The sequence below is a fragment of the Syngnathus leptorhynchus genome, chromosome 3 (genome assembly GCF_054491065.1).
Source record: "Syngnathus leptorhynchus isolate UIUO chromosome 3, UIUO_Slep, whole genome shotgun sequence".
Taxonomy (NCBI): domain Eukaryota; kingdom Metazoa; phylum Chordata; class Actinopteri; order Syngnathiformes; family Syngnathidae; genus Syngnathus; species Syngnathus leptorhynchus.
This window is the reverse complement of record NC_141197.1, coordinates 19,103,092-19,124,445: the sequence shown is the minus strand read 5'-3', so window position 1 is coordinate 19,124,445 and position 21,354 is coordinate 19,103,092. Positions and strand designations below refer to the sequence as shown.

The 21,354-nt window shown below is 41.1% G+C and overlaps 1 protein-coding gene across 2 annotated transcripts in view; it reads left to right on the top strand.

Moving 5' to 3' along the window:
* Positions 1-14,746: 14,746 nt before the first annotated feature.
* The window catches only part of mpped2a (metallophosphoesterase domain containing 2a), a 30,649-nt gene continuing 24,041 nt past the window's right edge, over positions 14,747-21,354 (top strand). The window contains exons 1-2 of one of the 2 annotated variants that reach the window (XM_085908446.1): positions 14,747-15,107; positions 17,090-17,342. In XM_085908446.1, the coding sequence (XP_085764572.1) occupies positions 17,230-17,342 (113 nt within the window). In that variant the 5' untranslated portion in view covers positions 14,747-15,107; positions 17,090-17,229. Of the gene's footprint in view, positions 15,108-16,498; positions 16,518-17,089; positions 17,343-21,354 lie in introns of those variants that run through there. The other variant, XM_085908447.1, reaches the window with a different exon arrangement.

Genomic DNA, 21,354 nt, shown 5'->3' with positions numbered 1-21,354 from the left:
CCGCTTTGTCTTGATGCCACGGGTCATTTGGCTTCACTGCGCCACTGTTTTTAACTTAAAAATGAGTCGTTTACCTATAGAAAGTCTTCCCAGAAGACTTCAAGAAAGTCATTTCAATCTTCATTCCCGAGCAAATTGTAATTAGGAAGCGATAAAGGAAATCTAACAATAAGCTTTTACGGCCTCATTGCACTTTCCTATTCCAAAGTTTCAACAAACTATTTCCTCACTTGGTGATTAATGACGATGCACAAGAAAACTGTGTTCATTTTTTTTTAAAATGTGGCTGACAGGAGTAGAAAGGGGAAGTTCTAGGGCTGGAGTGAGTAAGCACAGTAAATAACTTCTTTAAAAGAAATATAAGGCAGCCCCTCCCTCCCCTATGCCCTCCCTGCCACGCCGAGTAATTACTTGCCCCGGCCGGCTGTAATAATTCCTATTACAAGCAGAACGGAAGAGTCGGTAATTCAACGTGCGGGACAAGGTGAAGGCAAGGCCACTGAACCGTGGATCAATATTTCATTTACTCAACCTGCTTCGCCATCCCGGTCGGCCCAGGATCAAATTCACCAACAGGAGGTAGAAAGAGGAAAATAGGGGACAAAAAAGAAAAAACAATTCCACAAGCCTCCTAATTTCCTTTGGGTTTAGTGGGGAGGTCGGTCGGAAGCTCGTGCATTCTCGTTTTGATGACATTTGGTCCAATAAATGTGTTGATGTATTTTCCCCATATGTATGCTTACTTGTTGAATTTCATCTACGGCCGACATTAAAATCAAGCTCAGCCTTTTCTACCTGCAGCGGCGCAGCATCGATAATACTTCAATTTGGAGTCAGCGAGCGTATTTTGGTTACTTCCTGGAGCAGCTCTTTGGCCTGCATTGATTTATTGGGAGTGGAAGAGGTCACGGTGGACAAATCTTTTTATTGCGACAGATTAACCTGCTGTTAAATCTTTAGCAAGCTGGCATCAACTACTAACAAAAGAAAGGCACTTCATTTTTAATTTTAGGACTTGTAATTGGGGCAGCAGTAGCTTTGGAGCCAGAAATGAAAAAAGAAAATATGCTTAGAGATAACACTGTCTATAGTTTTACCAAACAGAAGACAGAAAATGCTTACATAAGCGTTTTTATAGGTTTTCCCTCTGAACATACAGTAATTTATCACAAAAGATTTGTAACATTGTTTATTTTAAATCATAAAAAAAAACTGAAAAATCGTAAAATAATAAATGTAAATAATAAATCACTTACTATTTTTATAGGTTTTCTCTGCGAACATACAGTAATTTAACCAAAAATATTTTTAATATTGTTTATCATAAAAAATCATAAAAATCATAAAATAGTAAATAATAAATACCATTAAAAAATTAATTAAAAAAAAACTTCTTTTCCTGTGCAACAAGAACCAGAATTTGATCAGAGGGAGGAAATTGGGCTCAAATAGGCTGGCAATTAAAGTCGTACGTACCCCCGCTAAGATAATAAGAAACAGTGTCAAGCCAAAGCCTTCAAATAAATTTCCCAGGTTGCTTTGAGATGGGTTCTCAGTTGTTAATTGCGTCTGGAAAGCTCCACAACAACCAAGGTAACATTTGTATAACCTGCAAGTAAACAAAGACTCAATGGTAGATGAGCGTTTCAAAGCCTCCCTTTGTTTGGAAGTGGTTAACGCTAAGCTAACACGTTTTTGTCATTTGCGTCAACCGACAAATTCAAGAATTTGGCTCTGTGAAGTGACTGTGCTTTTCTTTGAAAAACCAGCGCTGCTATTTCATAGGTGACAGAGTTTAGATCAATAGGTGAGAACATTGGTGACTCCCTTGGTCTTCTCCTTCAATGGCTGCGGCCTTCTCGGAGCCACAAAGGTCATATCACTTCAAGAGGTGACACACAAAAAATAAAAAAGAGCGAGAATCACATGCATTAAAGGCCGACACGAGTTGCGGCCAAAGAGGAGGAGGAGGAGAATTTAATAAATAACAAATTCTCCTCAGATCCACAGCGCCGGGCTTTGTATTTAATTGCACAATATTGATTTTTTTTCCTCGGCTTTCTTGAGCATTGCTCCCATTTAGGAACAATCAGGTTACCAAGGTGGGCCACCAAGTTGAATGTCATTGATTCTCCTCCTCCTTCAATCCCCAGTTTTCTCTTCTTCTTTATGTCCCTCTCATCATCTTTCCACCTGGTGCGTTTTTTTGCGTTTGGTGGCTTTTTTTTTTTTTATATATATATATATGTGGCTTCTTGGCCGTCAAGGTTATCTTAACGTGACTTTGTCGACTTTCCATCTGTTCGTCAAGGAGTTGATAAATAGAAAAGATATGGAGCACAGCAGTAAATGCTCGTTCCCCCCCCCACCTTAACAAGCGCCTCATATTTTTCAAGTGACAACATAAATTTACATACACTCAAAATGAATCATTTTTAATAAAATATCAGATTTGCACCGTCTCCTAACATAAATTATAATCATCATAATGTGTGAGTCATCTTCATCTCTGTCTGTCTCGTTTTATAAAAGACCAAAAGTTTTTCAACCAGCATCTTTTGTTTCTACACGACCTTTGTGTGGAAATGTTAAACGATGTGTGTTTTGAGTGAACTCACTACTGCGAGTTCAAGTCAAATGTCAGGAACAAACTAACGGTAGCTTAACCTCATCAGGTTTCAAATCGTACATGTCAACGGTGGTACGTCTCGGCACGCAGGTGTATATTTTCATGGAAAAAGCAAAGCAATTTGAAGGGATCCTCCCCTTTAAATGCCGACTTGACATTTCCTGCCATTATGAGCACACTGTGCTCTTTTAGACAACGAATAGCAATTAGCCCACAAGAAAATGTCAGGTGAATTAGAGCCCGCTGAGGTGTACCTGCTGATGTGGTCAACTTTTTGCCACAATATCTCATACTAAACTATCTGAGAAAGTTTTTGCGCCAAAAGTATTTTTCTGTATATAGTCGCAGATCATTTGATCATTTGAGATTTTTTGGACTGAGGTGCACTTAAAATATTTTAACCCAGTATTCTTTACATTTCTGGAAATTTTCAAAAATAGACCTGTTCATTGAAACGGTCCCTCATAATCTAGGGCGCCATATAGTCTGAAAAATACGGTAAAACATAAATAACTCACTTTTTCATTGTCTGTCCTTCTTTCTGGGTCGAATTAAAAGGTATTGATGATGAAAAATAAAATAAAATTATATTCTCACAACTGAGCACTCCCGAAAACAGTAAATGCCTTCATCCGTGCCCGCTTACCCAAGACCAACTCACTAATCATCAATGACAGATTTCCAATCCAATCTGCCCGAGGTCCCAACTCTTTAATTATCCAAAGAGGTCAGAGGTCACAGACACTTATCATGCAGCGTGGGTCAAAGGCCATTCAATGAGGTCAAGGCAGTAGCAGGGCATATGGGGAATCTGCTTGCAAATTCTGCTGCTCGCTCAGCCAACGTGATTGGTGTTGCGGAAATGATCGCGAGCAGACACGAGACCCGCAGCGTCCGACATGAGTGTCGAATCGCTCAAAGAAAACTTGAATGTTGAATAAAGTGAAAGATTTTCTCTCATCTCTCAGTAGATGTTTAAATGCATTCATCCTCTATATGCATACAATGAATAATAATGGCAGAATAATACATGTCAAATGACAGTAGTTTCCATACTATCATCATTTGGTTCACTTCCTGTGATCCTCATTTTTACATTGATACAAAAGTTGCCATCACTGAAGTAACAGCAAAAAAAAAAAAAAAATAATTTAAAAAATCCAATCTGAAGTACCATAGCAAAAAAAAAAATAAATCCAATCCATCCACATATTAGTGAAACCAAAAATTGCTATTTGATATTGAGTTACTCTGACTTCAATAGAACTGTTCTCAATGGCCTTCTATGCTCAGGTCAAAATACGGGGCATTTCTTTTCATTTTTTATTCCCAGTTCAGCCTTGAAAGATCTTTGCATTCCATTGTGTGACATTCTCGTTACCTGTGGTCAGTACTGAATCGGTAAAAAGCTTCAACAGACGCCAGCATGATTCTACAGTGTGTTTTGCAATGTTTTGTAATGGCAGGTCATCTTGAAAAATCTTATGATGATCTTATCACTGTGGGAACGATAAAACACGCATTAAATACTGCTGGTGACCTGGATGGCCCCGCATATAATAAAACATGAAGTAAAAAATTAAATAAAAAATCTGACGCTTTGTGTTTTGGTGTCAGTGCTTATTTTAATTTTTAGTCATCTGATGTTATTCAAGACCACCGGTGTCAAACTCGAGGCACGTGGGGGGGGGGGGGCAGACTGGAATGTAATCAGGCAATTATTATTGCTCCTCTATTCCGCCTGCCATCTAAGAGACTATGGGAATAAATGAATTAATGTGAATCAGAGCAAAGATGCCGTGCTCATTACCCAGGGGAGTCAAGCTATTGTACAAAGATCACATCCTACAGATATGTGCGCTGTTAAAGTCCCGCTGCTCGGATACTATTAAATGCTTTAGTAATCATTAGAGCTCCCAGTGTGTGTGCCAGTGCTGTCCTCAGGGGGTCAACTGTACTATCAAGCAAATCTCATTTCTAATTTTCCTCGAGAATTTTGGATTAATTGGATCTGATTGATTTGAATGACATTAAAAGATCAGAAGTGCTTAGCCTTACAGTTGTGAAGTTGGGAGGTTCAAAATGTGGTCTTCCTGTCTTGAGTTTGTTTGTGCACTTTAAAAACCTGCATGTTAGCTTCTTGGAAGACTTGAAATTGTTTTGAACTACTGTAGCTTACACTTGTTTGTTCCATTTGGGGCTGAAGCGCAAGCAGGACAAAAATAAATTGATTAATAAAAGAAAACAAATATTTTATTAGATACCAACAGCACCTGTCAACCACGGCGCATATTACGAGTCATAGCGGCATATCTTAATTGACTTTTAAACTATTTGTCGTCTTCATTATCTGTAATTATCTTCCAATGATTATAAAAAAAAAAGTTTGGTAAATTTATCCAAAATGAGTCTAACTTTCTGCTACAATAGTGAACAAAGAAATCTCCCAATCCATCTCCCAAAGCAGAGTTCTAAATGATGTCTGTCCAGTGTGATCCCAACTCTGCTGACTGGGCTGCCAGCGGCTCAGCCGAGCTGACTCGCTCACACTACGTTGACAATTTATCTCTGTGACTTGGATTACGCCCGCTACTTTCTTGTCCTTTGATAGCGTTACAGTCTCACGATAAATCTTCCCGTCACTGCCAAATATGCCACAACAGGCACGTAAAGAGTCTCACAGGTAGGAATGAGAAGACCCGAACAAAACCCTCCTGGATTTTCAGCCAGGGGCCTCTTTAAGGTATATAAAAACAAAAGTGCTTGGATTGCATTTTTTTCTTCTGCCCAAAGTGAGACAAAGTTTTGAGCTAAGACCAAAATATTGACAAAATATGAGGCTGTGTATCATGAAGAAATTTGAGTGTCCACGGGAGGACAATAACATCCAAATGTCAGCGTATATACATTAACTAATCACTTTTTGTGTTTGCCCAATGTCAAAGGTCACAGTATAGTGAAGTCCACTTAAAATAGTTGCTTCTTTACAATACATTGACATGTCTTGCTGATGTCATCTGACCCACTGTTGGCCCCTTTGACCTACTCTGTGTTTTAAAGCTCTAATGAGTCATTGACCTCATCTCCTCCCACATCACCCTTTACACCCATTTTGACCCCCCTGACCTTCGTGATGAGGTCATAAGCCTGTATTTTTTTTTTTTTTTTACTTGTCATTGTCCGAAATAAACTGATTCCACATAAAGCAGGTGCAGAATACAGTTAAGTAATTTAGACGGTTTGATCCGACGTGCAAATGGCCAAAGTTTCATGCTTTGGAATAATAACTCTTCACGGCAGTCAAACATATTGAACAAACTGAAAAATCTCTTGTCAATCCTTGATTGCATTAGGGGATTGCGGGGCATTTAAAGAGACAAGTGGGTTGAAATGCAAGTATTGACACCTGATCCACTTTATTAATGCCACTAAAATTAGGCTAATTGCAAAAGCAAGGATGCACTTTTTGAAAAATAGCTATCGTTGCGCACTTTTTGCCATCTTGACATCAAAGTATAACATTTTCAACACAATGGCCGACCCCTTGCAGGGCTTTATCACAAACAGGCCAACTCAGAACCGAAGCCATCAGTGGTTAAAGAACAGAACGCTGCTTGCAACAGCTGCACATTCACCTCCTTCCCTTCTGTCCCTCTTTTTATCCAAAATGAAGCATATCCAGTACAGCTGTCCTGGAAAATAAGGCTTCAATATCTCCACTCAAAAAAATGAATGAATATCTTTAACTGTGCTTTGTCATAATGGGAAGAGTTGAACACTTTGGTTAATTTCCATAGCTACATATAATTGTGCAAATATTCATATCATACAGTATATATTATGCAAGTATATTATATAGTATTTTATTTTATGGTACGAATCGAATCTACAAAGAATAAAATTTGCTTGTTTTCTTTGGGCGTGAATCGAAATTAGTTACGCGTTTTCGAACTATGTGCACTCGAGTTTTAATAGAGCGGCAAAGTTTGGAACCTTGTGCGCTGGGGTTTGCCGAGCGACACTGTCAGGGTCACCTCTGCGGTGTCTGTTGAACACCCCACACAATGCGCCACCTTGAGGTAACAATGGCTCTATTGTCGATCCACACAATGGTGTCTGAAGGGCAGGGCTAAGGGGAGCGGGGGGGGGGGGGGGGGGTCAGCACCTGGTAACACGGTAGGTGGATGTGAGGGGGATTGCATGGTCACAGTCCATCAGCTACCAATGAGCACAGAGAAACATGTTCAGAATCACTGACCTGAGGAAGCAATTCTCACGTCATCCAAGAACTAGCAGGTGTCCTTAGGGATACACACACACACAAAAAAAAAGAGACTCGGTTTTAAATAACTGCTAAGTCGCTTTCAACTCTCTTTAGTCCTTGATTTAAATGGTGTCTGGGAATACGACCTCGCATTTTCATAGTACTGTTTCCGAAAGTAGTCGGCCTAATAGGGATATTTTCTTTTCATTTTCCAAATCTGTGGCAGCATCTTTGACTGCATGGTTTAGTTTTTTAAAGTTCTTGGTTTAAAGCTCATATATTTCTGGCAAGTGCCAAAGAACTGACTTTATAATCTGTGGATATTAAACCACTGGATATAGAACAACAATTGACATTTCAAATATTTATATTATTATTTTATGATATTATTTTGTTATTTGATTATTTTTATTTCTATACTGTGATTAGTTTGTCATATATTGTTAGATGATTTATTAAATGTTAAATAATATTGTTCTAGGTCACTTAGTGGCACCTTAACTTCACTTTTAGGCAGTGATTTTTCTTCCTTGTTGCTTTTTTTCACAAATCTTATATATGTGTGATTATAGATGAACTAAAAACTTTGACAGTGAATGTAAAGCCACATAACAAGGATGCTTTGTTACCGTCATGGATTGATTTTTCACCTTGACGTTCATTATGAGCATTGTGGATCCTTGGTGTTAGGAGTGCAACGAAGGACCGTAGAATGAGCTCAAAAATATTTCTGCTTTTATTCCAAGATAAAGAACTTCCACTTGTACACATCCAGCGTGGCACTATTCACACACAAATGCACACAATGGCTTTTTTGAAGCCAAGCCTGAGTGCTTAAAAGCTCGCTGTAAACATGAAACCAAGGCCACACAACGAGCGCCGGAGTTTCTCTTATCGGTTTTGTCATCAGAAAAAATTGCGCATTCCAGAATTTCACATCATTTTATCTGTTGGGGGGGGGGGGGGGGTGGCGAGGTCCATGTGAATGTGGGGATTACTATAGGTGTCAGGATGTCTCACTTTCTCTCGCTGGCTTCGTCTTGTCAGCGGCCTTGTACAAAAAAGAAAAAAAAAAAAAAAAACGGGAAAAAGCCTTTTGTTGTGCACTGCAGTATAAATCATTTACAGGCTTTGCATAAATTTGTGTAATCTCCTTCTTGGGGGCTGGGCTTCCTATCTGATTCAGTGGACACCAGGGAGGAAGAGTTGCCTTTGTATGCCAAACATACATTGCCGTTGTGTGTGTGTGTGTGTGTGTGTGTGTGTGTGTGTGTGTGTGTGTGTGTGTGTGTGTGTGTGTGTGTGTGTGTGTGTGTGTGTGTGTGTGTGTGTGTGTGTGTGTGTGTGTGTGTGTGTGTGTGTGGCTGAGAGGAAACCTGGACACAATTACAGTGTGGCATGTGTGCAGCAGTCACACCAGAGCATACGTGAAATATTCCTCCACATACACTCAACATTTCAGGGTTCAAATCATTTATATCCACTTCAAGCATATGGAGAAATTTAAATGTTTGTTCACTTATATAATTATTTTTTGGGGGTTAACTCATTCAGTGCCAGTGACAGTTATAGATGTCAAATATAATATTTGGCAGTGAATGAGTTAATATTAAAAGCAGCATGGATGGATAGTCGTGTGCTAGCCACCACTCTAGGCTGTCCCCCCAAAAAAGTCAATTGCCATAGGCTCCCCCTGACCTGTGACCTCATGAGGACAAGCCATGCTTACTGTTTGCTGTATCTTCTGCACATTTCCAGAGTACTGTGAAGAAGCCGCCGTAAGACAGTAAATCATGGGGAGGCGGAGTTCATGTGACGGATGATAAAACATGCAGAGGCAGGCGCACTCTCCTGTCTGACTACCTCCACCGGCTTTTCTGCTCTGTCGGGAAAATATTCTGACAGTGATTATTCTCATGAGAAGCTCCCTCCTCTCGATGGAGCTGACGATTTCATTCATATGTGAATATTTTCCGTTTGTATGAAGTGTGGGAAAGGAAGGCTGGAGGACAGAAGGTGGACTTTTAAATGAGATGTTTCACTTTATAATGGAGAGTCTTCAGAAGTGATCATGATCATTCAAATCTTGCTTTTAAGTCCAACAAGTGCAAAGTAAAGTCAAAATAAATTGAATTTTGACACAACAACAAACATAAGAGTTGTTAACAAGCCTGGGACAGAAATTAAAATTGTGGCTCTCGGAATGCAAATCTTTACGTACGATGACTATTTGAATATTGTGAAATGTGTTGCTTTCCTGCTTGTGTTGACAGCTATGGAACATTTCAACAAGCTGATAAAAGTCCCAGTGAAGCAGAGGAATTGTAGTTGTGGCCGTTGAATTTTTAATAAGAATGTTTTCCCGGCCAAACTTTAACTTTGATTACTGCGTATCCAGGATGAACATGAATATTTCATGCTCCAGAAACACTTAACATTCCAAATCTAGTTTTCAGACCCTTCCTCTCTCCATCTATTATTTTTCTTCCGTCTCCACTAACAATCAAGTTGATTAGAATAAAACAACCAAGCGATCAAAACCGCAGTGTTTCTAAAACACATGCCATGCGCTCCGACTCATTGCCTCGTTTCTTCCCGGCGACAACCGGAGCTATTTTCTTTTCAATTTGTCCGGCTCTTAGGTAGAAGAAAGGGAAAATCGTGTCGGGGGAAATTGGAAGATATTAAAATGAGTCACACCGCCACAGTAAAATGGCTTTGAAAGCAGTTTGGAGGCAAAACAACAGTCGCAGCGTGAGACGGTGTCGCCTGGGTTTTCAATCAGAATCACTTCCTCCCTCACCTGCTCAAGCACTTCTGAAAGCCACAACACACACACACACACACACACACACACACACACACGTCACATCACCTGGTCGATTCTGCTTCCATTTCACACACACATACTTGCAAATCACTTGCCATGATCATTTTGCACGTCCTCTGTGAGAAAAACCCATCAAATCTCACAGCAGGGAACAGAATAACGAAACACATCCTAGATTGTAGTTCCAGCCTGGGAATCACACACACACACACACACACACACACACACACACACACACACACACACACACACACACACACACACACACACACACACACACGTGTATATTTACTCTGAGAGGTTGTAGGTGATGATGAGCCAATATGGTGGCAGCACAGAGATGTGAGGCGCATGGGGCAAAGCATTTCACACGAGCATCTTGTAGTCACACATTAGGAGGAGTCGAGATGATTATCCAGGCCATGGAGGCTAAAGCAGTTTTGCAAACGTTTCCCAAAAATGAAAACATTTATCATTTATTTAAAGGCCATGGATGTGGCGAGTTAGGACTGGGGACTGCAAATTTCCGTCTCTTGAATATATTCTGAGAGTTAAAGTGAGTGTACCATTGAAACAAACTGCTTTAGTTTTTTTCCCGCCCATTTGATTTATTTATTTATGTTTTTTAATTTATTTATTAATTTTCATTTTATTTATCTGCATATTAATTTAATTATTTATTTCATTTTATTTGTAATCTTTTTCTATTATAATACTGTATATGATCGATAATATTTTTTCAAATAATTGTCTTTTTCTGTTCAATTCCACTTTCAAAGCCTGAGATTTCTTTGTTTGCCCCCCGTCCCCCCCCCGTCCCCCTCCCGAGTGTGTGTCACTCTGCTGTCTCCCTCCTCTCGCAGCTCTTGTCGAGTTCATTTGTTTTGATCCCGTGTCTGTGCCCTCTTTCTGTCACTCTCTTTCCTGAGTGTGTTTCAGTGATTGGAAGTTCACTCCTTGCTGCCCTGCCAGCTGACCTGCTGACACGCTTTTGTGCCATTGTTTTAACATGTCGATCACTCTCGACCCGCTGTCCCACCAACAAACGCACCAAACTAATTTCGGACCAAACTTCGATGCGACTTTCATGAATGAAGCCTAACTGTAAAAATAATTAATAACCCAATCTGCACAAGATAGTGGGTTCAAAAAACCCGCTGAGGTCATCCACCAGTACGAAGGATGACACACTAACAAAGCTGCTGAGGTCTCCCTGCAATCCCAACGTTGTCCTCCCGTGAACTTCAGCTAATCAATCGGTGTGATTTAATACACAGGCATGGAAACCAGCGAGGAGGCTCGGTGTTCTACTAATTTATACTCTATTGATCGTTTTGCACACTTGCACAAAGAGAGATGGAGGGAAGGGAAGGGAAGGAAAGGAGGGAGCAAGGCCAGGCAGATTGTTTGTAATGTTTGAGGCAAAATCTCCATCTCGAGGGTAATAAGGCCGAGATATTGTTGTCTTTATAGGCTGCTCCAGTTAAAAGGGCTGCAAAGGAAGACGGGGGGGGGGGCTTGTCTCTTGTGAGCCCGGTCTTGCCTTTGGCATGGAAAGTGAGCCGGCATATTAGTCTGTCTATCACAACACAGCAGGAGAATGGGAGGAGAAGTAATACTCTTGGCTATCGGTGGGCTCTCTCACTCTTCCTTTTTCTTCTCTCAAATGCTCTCTTCTTCCTCCTTGGGCTCCACTAGACAAAAGCACTTTGTGTGCTAATAAAATTAACTTCCAAGGATAGCCATTTTATTCACCTTGCCCCGTTACATGGAGTATTGACTATTGAATTTTCAGCTCATTTCTTCCGGCCGTCTTGAGAGCGTTGCGCAAAAGGCTCAGGGGCAAACATTTTAGGCCTGTGTGCTTTGCAATGAAATCAACAGTATCTAGTTCCGCATAGCCTCAGTGGCAATCTCCCATAAATCTGAATGGCATTAACATTTCAAATCCCAAAGTCCTGCCCGTCTGTGGATGGGGATCTCAGACAGACAGGGTTCCGTTCTATTTGTTGACATGGCGGACGGGGCATAAATCTGGGAGGGTCGGTGGTACTGAATGAAATAGCCGCTGGGTTAAGTGAATATCACCCTCCGCGTGCTCGCCCTTCTAATTCCTGCTCCCGTTAACTTCTTTGGATGAAAAGTCATTTTACCTTCTTTTATAAGAAGGTCATCAAATATATACTGTGGTTTTGTTTTTTTAAACACTCGTCATAGCATTTACATTTTGTATTGTATGAATGTGATCAGAGCGACGCGGGGCTGAATAAAATATTTGTGGCAAAAGCCATTTCTTACGTGACATTTGGTCACCCTATCTATCATCAGTTTTCTATATGCAGAAGGGTGGGGGAAGTCGGTCAAATGTATAAATGTAGCCTCGCTTCATAAAATTTAAAACCCGTTTTCACATTAACACCCGCTGGCTGCTTGATGGAAATGCTTTGTGTATGCGTGTGTGTGCAGATAAGAGAAAAGTCAAATGGAAATGACTAGCGGGTCCGTGGTGACAGTGGAGAGTGTGCAGACGGGTCTGGGGAAATTGAAGCTTGTCAGTAAAATTAGAAAAGGCGCAGCTCTGCTTGAACTGGCAGACATGTAAATGTGCCAGAGCCCTGAGATGAGTCCATTATGGATTGTCCTGGGCAGACTCTTTTCATCAAAAATCCCATCAGTGTATTACCTAAAAAATAAAAAATAAAATAGTATAGCCTCGGAACTGACAAATTAATTCTTTCTTTTTTTTTTCCCCCTTTGCTGATGTGAATCTCTGTTGAACTCGGCGGATTCAATTATACAAATATACAAAAGGTGAGAACATTGTTCATTTTTACACTATTGTGATTTTTTTTTTTTTTTTACTAAATACTGTTCAAGGTCAATTCAATAATATTTGTCATTGGAAAAAAAATCAGCAATCAAATGAACATCTCAAAGAATATTTTTTATGATTAAATGAATTGATAATTAACCATTTATACCCTCGGAGCAGCTGTTGCCGTTTCCACCCCAAACCGAGTGGCGGTGTTCTCCCAGTCTGGAGACAGAGTTGGCCCATTTCATGTTGTGTGAAGGACTCCCACAGGTGCTCATTAGTATTGTTTACTTGTGAACCCAACGGAGCCATGTTCTCTTCTAATCATAGATCTGATAACACCTTCTATGCTTTGGAAGAATTTTCCCACATACAGTATCTGTGATCTCATGATGAAATTTTCCACGTTTGCACTGTCCCAGTTGTGCTTGACAAATAAACAATGTCAGGTAGCAGTTTGGCACCCCATTGATTTCCCTCAAATTGAATAATGGGAGAAAAATTCATCCGAGGTTCAATGTGCTTTCAAAAGCTATACATAATACAATAGAGCTCTCGAAACTTTTCCGCAGCTTCAAAGCTCTGATGAAGCACTGTTTTATCTTCGTGAGCTCGTCAAACCAGAGTCCACCACTTATTCGCTGATTTTCCACAAAGAATCACGTCAAACAAAGTCATATGGCGATACGTGACTGAAACTTCATTTAACGACTGGTGTCTTTCATTGGTCGCCGTCGCTACTAAGCACAAATGTGTTTAAGCAACTAAAATAATTGAATACTGCACAAGATTAGATGCGATAAAAATCAATAGCCTGCTTAATAAGCCATGTCATAAAGTTTTACAACCTCGAGGAGGACTATCACATTGAAACACCGATTGTCAAGACTCAGAGCATACAGGGGCAAGAGTGTCTCCTATTTTCTCCATTCCCGAAAAGAATTCAATAAGTTTAGGAAGAAATTAACTTGCAGGTGCAGGAGCACACCAAAAACACCAAGACCATTCAAGCCGGCTTTGTCTTTGAGCCAGTGTTGGCTTTCACAGCTGATTTGCATGATCTATATCTCTATTGGCAGCTCTGTGGAGTGCTAATGTGGTCTGAGACCAAAGTGCCCCCAGGTCTGATTTCCCTGACTGGCATAGTGGTATGGGTTGGGGGAGGGAATGTCCCTTCCTCTGCTGGATATCCACAATGTCACCGCCGAGGTGCCCTTGAGCAAGGCTTAACTTTTTTCTGGGGCAATGAAAAGCTGCTCACAGCTTCAGCGTGTCATCGATAATGTTTGCTGGCTGTGTTCATCATTTAGAAGGCTTAAATGTGGAGCTGCTGGCATCGTGACAATTAATTATGATGGCCAGCGTTGTGGTCCTGCTAACGAGAACGTAGTACCGTATTGGCACGAATATAAGACGCTGTTTTTTGCATTGAAATAAGATGGAAAAAGTGGGGGACGTCTTACATTCGGGGTCTAGACATTATACTTATTCACAACGCTAGATGGCGCCAGATATCTTTAGAGCGAATGCTGAACTTAACTCCCCAGGCCAAAGCGAACCCCCGTCACGAAGAAGAAAAAGAAAAATAGCGATAGCACGGAGACAAAAAATAGAAAATCGCGGTAAGAAAAAGAAGAAAATAAGAGAAGGGATAACAGAACATGGAAAAAACAGAAGCCATTCATTTACAAATGCGATTGCGCTTTAGTTTACATATTTAAATGTTCAGATATTAAGATGTGATAGACCGTTTTTGCATGATTTGAATGAGGCAAAAAATAACATGCCTTTTCTCTTAAATATATTGTTATAATCATTTGTTTCAGCTGTACCGTAATTCTTTTCTGTGTAAAAATTAAATCTGATGTTCAAAAAGTCTTTTTTCAAACTTGAGTCTTGAAAAAGAGGAGGTCGTCTTATAATCAGGGTCGTCTTATATTCGGGCCAATACGGTAATTGGTTAACCTGGGCTGCGATGGACTGGCTTCTCATGTTTCCACGTGAGATCTCTAATTTCCGACTGCAATTAAAGGCAGCACAAGGCGAGCGCGGGACTCGCTCGCCCTCCTCTACGCTGCCCCCCCCTTTCCTCCCTCCCACCCGCGCAACTGCGTGCGTGTGCCCGCCGGTGTGGGCGCGCGCACGGGAGGTGGCTGGGGGTTGTGCTCGCTACTGCTCTCTCTGCTCTCTGACCCCAGTGGCAACTGCGATTCACTACAACTCTGCACCGTCGGTGGGAGGCTGCTCCCTCTGACTCCCTCTCCCCTCCCGCTTGTCTGTCAGCGTCTCTCGTCCGCCTCCCCCTCGCTTTCTTGTCTGGTTTCTTTGCACAGAAGCCAGCCGAGGTCCCACCGGGTCGAAGGTTCTGCCCTACCTGCAACCATACCCCTTGCCAGCCCGGATCGCTCGCTCAGCTCCGCTCAGCTCAGCTCTACCCCGCCTGCTCTCCTCTGCTGCCGCATGGACCCTTGTCTCTCCACCGCGTAGAGGGCGACCCCGACCCGACCGACGCTCTACCTCCGACTTGACCCAAAAAAACCAACAACGCACAAAACCCTGCACGACGAAGGTACGAAATCGTTTCTGCACGCCTTTTTGAAAGCAAGGAAAGAGGAAGGAATGGCAGAAAGGGAAGAGGAGCGACACAATTCGCGAGTAGCCTTTATAAAACCGTCGTTTTGAGATCGCTTGTCATTTCCGTGGAAAAAACAAGAGGTTAGCGAGGCGCTGTCTTGACACTGACCACCTTTAGGGGCTCTTGAGGAGACCCTGAGCTGAGTTCAGGACCGCACGGAGCTTTCTGTGTAGGCGCCACACATCGCGAGTGTGTAATGCGCGGTGCTTGACTGAAAGGGTCAATTTATCCGACGCCACCTCTCTCTTTTTTTTTTATTCTTATTTTATTTTTAATTTTTATGTGCTTTACCGGGGTGATTTCCAAGCGGAAAGTTGGAGCCTATGCGCGGCTTGCGGTGCACACTACACGGACAGTAAACGTGTGCGCACCGGCGTCACAGCCAAGCGGGTTGAGTGGGGAGCTGCGAGTACGAGGCAGCACAATTCGGATTAAAAAAAAAAAAAAAAAAAAGGGGGGACTGTCGGAGGAGGTTTAGCACGCTAGGCTAGAGGGCTCTGGCTAGTCGCTGCTACAGTAGCAATAGAATGTGGAGACAGTTGGAGCAGCTAGGCGCGCACAAGCCTGACTGAATGTGAATGCAGACAGACACAATTTGAGTTTCTCTTTGCAAAAAAAAAAAAAAAAGTCATGCTTTTAGTTACATTATAAATAAGATTGCAAAATAAAATGCCTGCATGTAATTGTGTTGCAATTAAACAAAATGTTTCACAGGCCAGGAAGGTCAAGATTTGTTGTACATGGCGTCGTAATGTCATTTGGATACTGATGTAAAATAGAAAAGATCTGCAGGGGCTTGTCTCAATTTCACAAGAAACTCATGCGGCAGTTGTCCTGTTCTTTCTGTATTCCAATGCAGCCCTAAAAATAACATTTCATTTTTAATTGCAAGAATAATTTGTAGATTTAATTTGTTCCTGGCTTGAAATGGCCATTGGGGGGGGAAAAATGTCTTTTGCTGAATTTGCCATAAGTCATAGTCAAGTCATAAATCCATAAAACTGACCCCGAATTAATGGCGTGCATGAATGTTTACTGTGGACTTGGGGCCGTTTTCTTTTTTGTTGTTGTTGAAATTGGCATGCAGTTAGTTTTATTTAACATGGAACCATGAAATCAACTCTGAAGCTGTTGATTTCCCTCCAAAAAGATTGTAAATTGAGGGCAGTCTTCTTATTATATTTTCCCAACGCCTCTGATAGTGAGTGATGTGTATGCATCAGAGGCTGTGGTATAAAAACACGTGTCGGAGCCTGCGGTGGGCACTTTACGACCAGTCAGGGAGGTCAGACAGGAGGGAGGCACAGGGTCCGAACAGACGCAACGGTGGCGCTGAGTGAATGAGTGAGTGAGTTAGTGCCGAAGATGCACCGACATGCTTCTTTTAGCTGCTTTTCTTCAGCCGCGTTAATATTTGATATGGGCTTCTTTAAAACAACTGTTTTGGTTATGCAAGAATATGCCACACGGGATTCAATGCAACAGGATCATTTTTGAAGAGAGGGAAAGTTTTATTTTTGTCTATCCTGTGCAAATTCAGCCGGTCCATGTGGATGTTTCTTCATTTCTTTCTTTTCTTTTTTTTTTCATGAAAAGGATTTTCAACCCTAGAGTTGCTTTATGTTTTTTAAATGTCATCAGGCTGAGAGTTTAATATGCTTATGGCTCCATTCTTTATTTTAAAATCAGCCAAACTAAAGGCTACTGATAAGCAATGCTTTTTTTTTACTAAATAAAAAATATATATATATATATTTTTTTTTTCATTTTGTTTTATTGTTTGAAAGTGTGTTTATAAACAGTTCTAGATCAATGCATCGTTTCAAAGAGTAACTTTTGACCCTTGTGGTTATACAACCAAAATAAAATGTACGTTAACAGGCGACTTTTAAAGTTTTTTTCTCTTCTTGGTGCAGCCGGCAGAGTGCTGGGTGGGTGAGGCGGTTGTTTGCTGACTTCCTTGGCTTTTTCTGAGCCGCTCCAAAGGATGTCCGCTGTACGCATCGCTGCTGAATCTCGCTGAACAAACGGCGTCTCATGTCCACGCGTCGGAAGGATGGCTCATGGCAAAGTGACCATCACGGTGGATGAGTACAGCTCCAACCCGACGCAGGCCTTCACCCACTACAACATCAACCAGAGCCGCTTCCAACCGCCACACGTCCACATGTGAGTGCAAGCGTGACACAAACACACACACACACACACACACACACACACACACACACACACACACACACACACACACACACACACACACACACACACACACACACACACACACACACACATGCACACACACACACATGCACATGCATTGTGACACACCTGTCAGGAGTGTGGAAACAAGACTTGCTCCAAATGTGTATTGAAGAAAGGCTGTTTATGGAAAAAAAAATCGAAATTTTTTTGGTAATAATTGAAATCAGGGCTATTCAAAAATGGGTCCTAAACAAGAAAATGTTGAAAAAATTTTTGAAACACTATGATTTTGTTAGTTCCTTTTGGTCCATCACAATTTATTATTTTTTTTATTTTAAAACCCCAAAAAAAGGTGCCAATGTATGGGTTCCTTGAATAAACAAACATAAACATTGTGCTTTTAAAAATATATAGATATTATGCCAATCTTGTAATTATGGAATATAATAATCAGAATTATAATTGATTATCAATTAATTGCACAGCCCTAAACTGATTTGATATTTTTAGTGGCTTTAACAACTGCTTAAAGTTTTTCTAAATGAAGACATATTCGGAATTTGCGCTCAGTCTGCAAACTGTTGCATTACTTTACATAATTTTTGGAACATTTTACTGTCTTACCAAAAATACATTTGAACAGCATTATATTTTGATACTTGGCATTTCGTGCTCAATGGTATATTCATATATTTGAGATAGAAAAAAATTGAACATTGGGATTAAAAAGACGACAGTTAGCTTCTGCTCAGTGTTGGCAGTGTTCACAAGCTGCTTGTTATGGAATTCCGGTGAGCTGTGAGAAAGGCTGGCGGCACAGCCAACGTTGCTCCCTCCAATGTGGAAAAGGAGACAAGGTCACCTCGCAGTTTATGTTATGTCAGGTCGTTTTAATGGTTGGCACAGGCGGCAGTAAATCAAGCCAAATACCTCAATTTGAATTAAGGCTAACCGTGCCGGGCAGCACAGGACACATTCTGGTGGCACACAATTTATCTCCGCGGAGAGTTTAGTTTCATACCTTTGTGATTAACACGGACAGGTGTTGTGGCAGCTTCTTTATGGTGTGTTTCATCTCAGCCTTTTATTGGCGGTGTTGCACCAATTGACTCGATGCATAGAAAAATGCTAAAGACCTGAATGAAAACAAAAGTGTGGATAATGACAGGAAATACGATTTATTAATAGTGAGCGGTGTCCATCTTTAATGACTTTGACGCAGGGAACTATTTTTGGCTTGAGATGACTTGCGCCGCCGTTTGGTTGCTTTATTTTGCCGTCGGAAAGGTGATGTGGGGCCTCTCTCTCTCTTTCTCTCTCTCTCTCTCTCTCTCTCTCTCTCGAGATACGTGTTTGGATAAACGCATTAGGCTGTTTCCTGACTTCCACAGAGCCAGCAGTGTCATTCGAACATTCTAAAACTCAGAGCGGGAACTCCAAGATCTCCAGCCCATCCCCCTGCCCTTTTTTAAATGCTCTCTGGAAAAAGTAAAGACTTGTTTATATTTGCGAGATAATCATCTGACGGTTCCTCTCTCTGTGTACTTGTGGATAAAGTTGCGGCGATATAAAAACAAGGAGTGAGAAGAAAAACTCAAGCGAGACGATTGATTCTCTTTTGAAATACAATCTCCTCTTATGCCCCCCACTCCCTTTCCTAGAGGGACTATTTAGATTTTGTGATGGAGTACAGCAGTGCCTTTTGTTCAGTGCAGAAGGTATGGCTCTATGAAGTACATATATATGAAAACATGGCACTAGCAAAAAAAAAAAACGCTTTGTAATGTGACCCTGAAGTCCACGGTCATGCTTGGCATCATGGGACGTCTGCCTGTGTCTGGAAGTGAGCGACGACTGAGTCCAGGTCTGGTTTATTTTTCTCTGCAGACTCGATGTGTGTGTGTGTGTGTGTGTGTGTGTGTGTTTTCTTCGTGCCTCAGCCCCCTCGCCATCGTCTCGTGAAATGAAATGCTCAACAACTTGGAACATATGCTTCGAGTTGGGACACTAATGGCTTCCAATCCAATTTGAGTAGAATGTGGGCCAGACTGCAAGCCCAAAATACAGATACGCCACCCCCCCCCCCCCTTCTCAAAAAGGCAAAGGACTTGATGTCTGATTTTTTTTTTCTTCAGATCCTTAGAATTATGCTTTCATAACGGTAAATAGGTTAAAAAGGGTTAACATTTCATCTTAAATCCAAACAATGACTGTCAATGGACCAAGCCTGAAGTCTAGCTCGAAGCAGATTTTTACGTGGCGCATTATTAGGGACTCTTTCGAAATGTGTCTGGTGTCTTCTATTTCAGAAGCGAAGTCAAGCGTGTGATGGAAAAATATAAGTGTTTATTAATGACAATAAAAGAAGTCAATCAGGAAGGCAACATTAATGCTTGTTAGCTAACGCTAGTAGCTAATCTCCGTATTCAACAATCTCTGCTTACCTATTGACTTTGTCATTTTGTTTTTAATGCTTGTTAGCCAATGCTAGTCACTAATCTCCGCATCCTACAATCTCTGCCTACCTATTGACTTTGTCATGTTATTTTAGAACGCGTAGTCGGTAAACGTGTGGTTTGAAAGTGGTGAATTCAATCTTTTATCATGTGAGTGACAATTGGCTCACAGACACATTTTCACAAATCGACAGATAACACGAGATTTACTTGGTTGTTCAATTTCACACATGATGGTTGTGCCGCCTCTCCAAATACCCAACTATTTATTTACGAGCGATTTAACTGTCACATGTCCTTAATATGTCTCCTTTAATGGCTCTGGTGCAGTGGCATAACTGTCCTTGTAAAAAAAAAAAAAACTGTCTTTGTAGAAAAGAAAAAAAAAAAGAGAAAGCGAGAATTCCTCTTTTGTTCGATTGTGCAGCCGTATTTAATTTTGTGACCACAAAGTGTCGACTTTACCTGAAGGTCTCCCAAGTACAACAATGGCCTGCCATGATATTCTTGACCCAGTTCGACACTTCTTTTTTTCCATTTGCCTGAAAGAAAGATATGCTCTATGATTGTTTAACTAATGGACGATCTCCCCTCACTGGCTTTGTGATTATCTACTAAAAACGAGGGCGGGGAAAAAAAAACAATGAAAAGGCAGAAATGACTACGTGGTCTCTCTCTCTCTCAAATAATTACGAATACAATTAGTATTTGTGCTCTTTTCCACCAAGACAGCAGAAATCCTCGAGATAGCAAAGCATCACTTTGATTCAGCCAGCCAATCTGTGTATTTGAGCGACACCAGCACAAGTTTATCTGAGTTGGTCAGCTTGTGAAAATATTTTCACCTCAACCAACATCCAAACACACATTCATCCAGGCAATCCTTTGACAGGACACCACGACAAAAAACTTTTGACAGTGTTCCCCAATCTATAAAATAAAATATAATATAGTGTAAGACTGCACCTATAGGTCAACGTCACTATATTGCACGCATTCACAATGGATGGATTATGTAAACTTGATCCCACATTTACAATGGACTTAAAAGGGCTGAAAAAACAACAACAAGTTTTTGGTCGAACAGTTGACGGAATAATTTTTCTAATGGAAATATTCTTCTACTCTGCATGGCTACCTCTGATAAGACATATACACTGTATTAAAAACGTCGTTGTTAATAATCCAGCACTCCGGCGCAAGCCTTTCTGTAAATAGAATTGAACCAATTTAATTTTGCGTTTTCCATCCTACCGTAAGACGACTTCAAGAATATGTTGAAACGCTCCTGAACAAACTCTGCTTGCAGAAAAGTTGGGTTATATTTACATTTCATCTTTCCCGTGCCCTCCGGCAAAGAGAAATGGAAATAATGTCGTCATAGATTTCATAGCACGCTTTTGATGCTTCCCCTCAACTCCATATGATTGCATCATTGAAAAGGGGGGGGGGGGCACCTTACATCAATTATTTCATTCATCCATCAATCCATCCATCTTCTTCCGCTTATCCGGGGTCGGGTC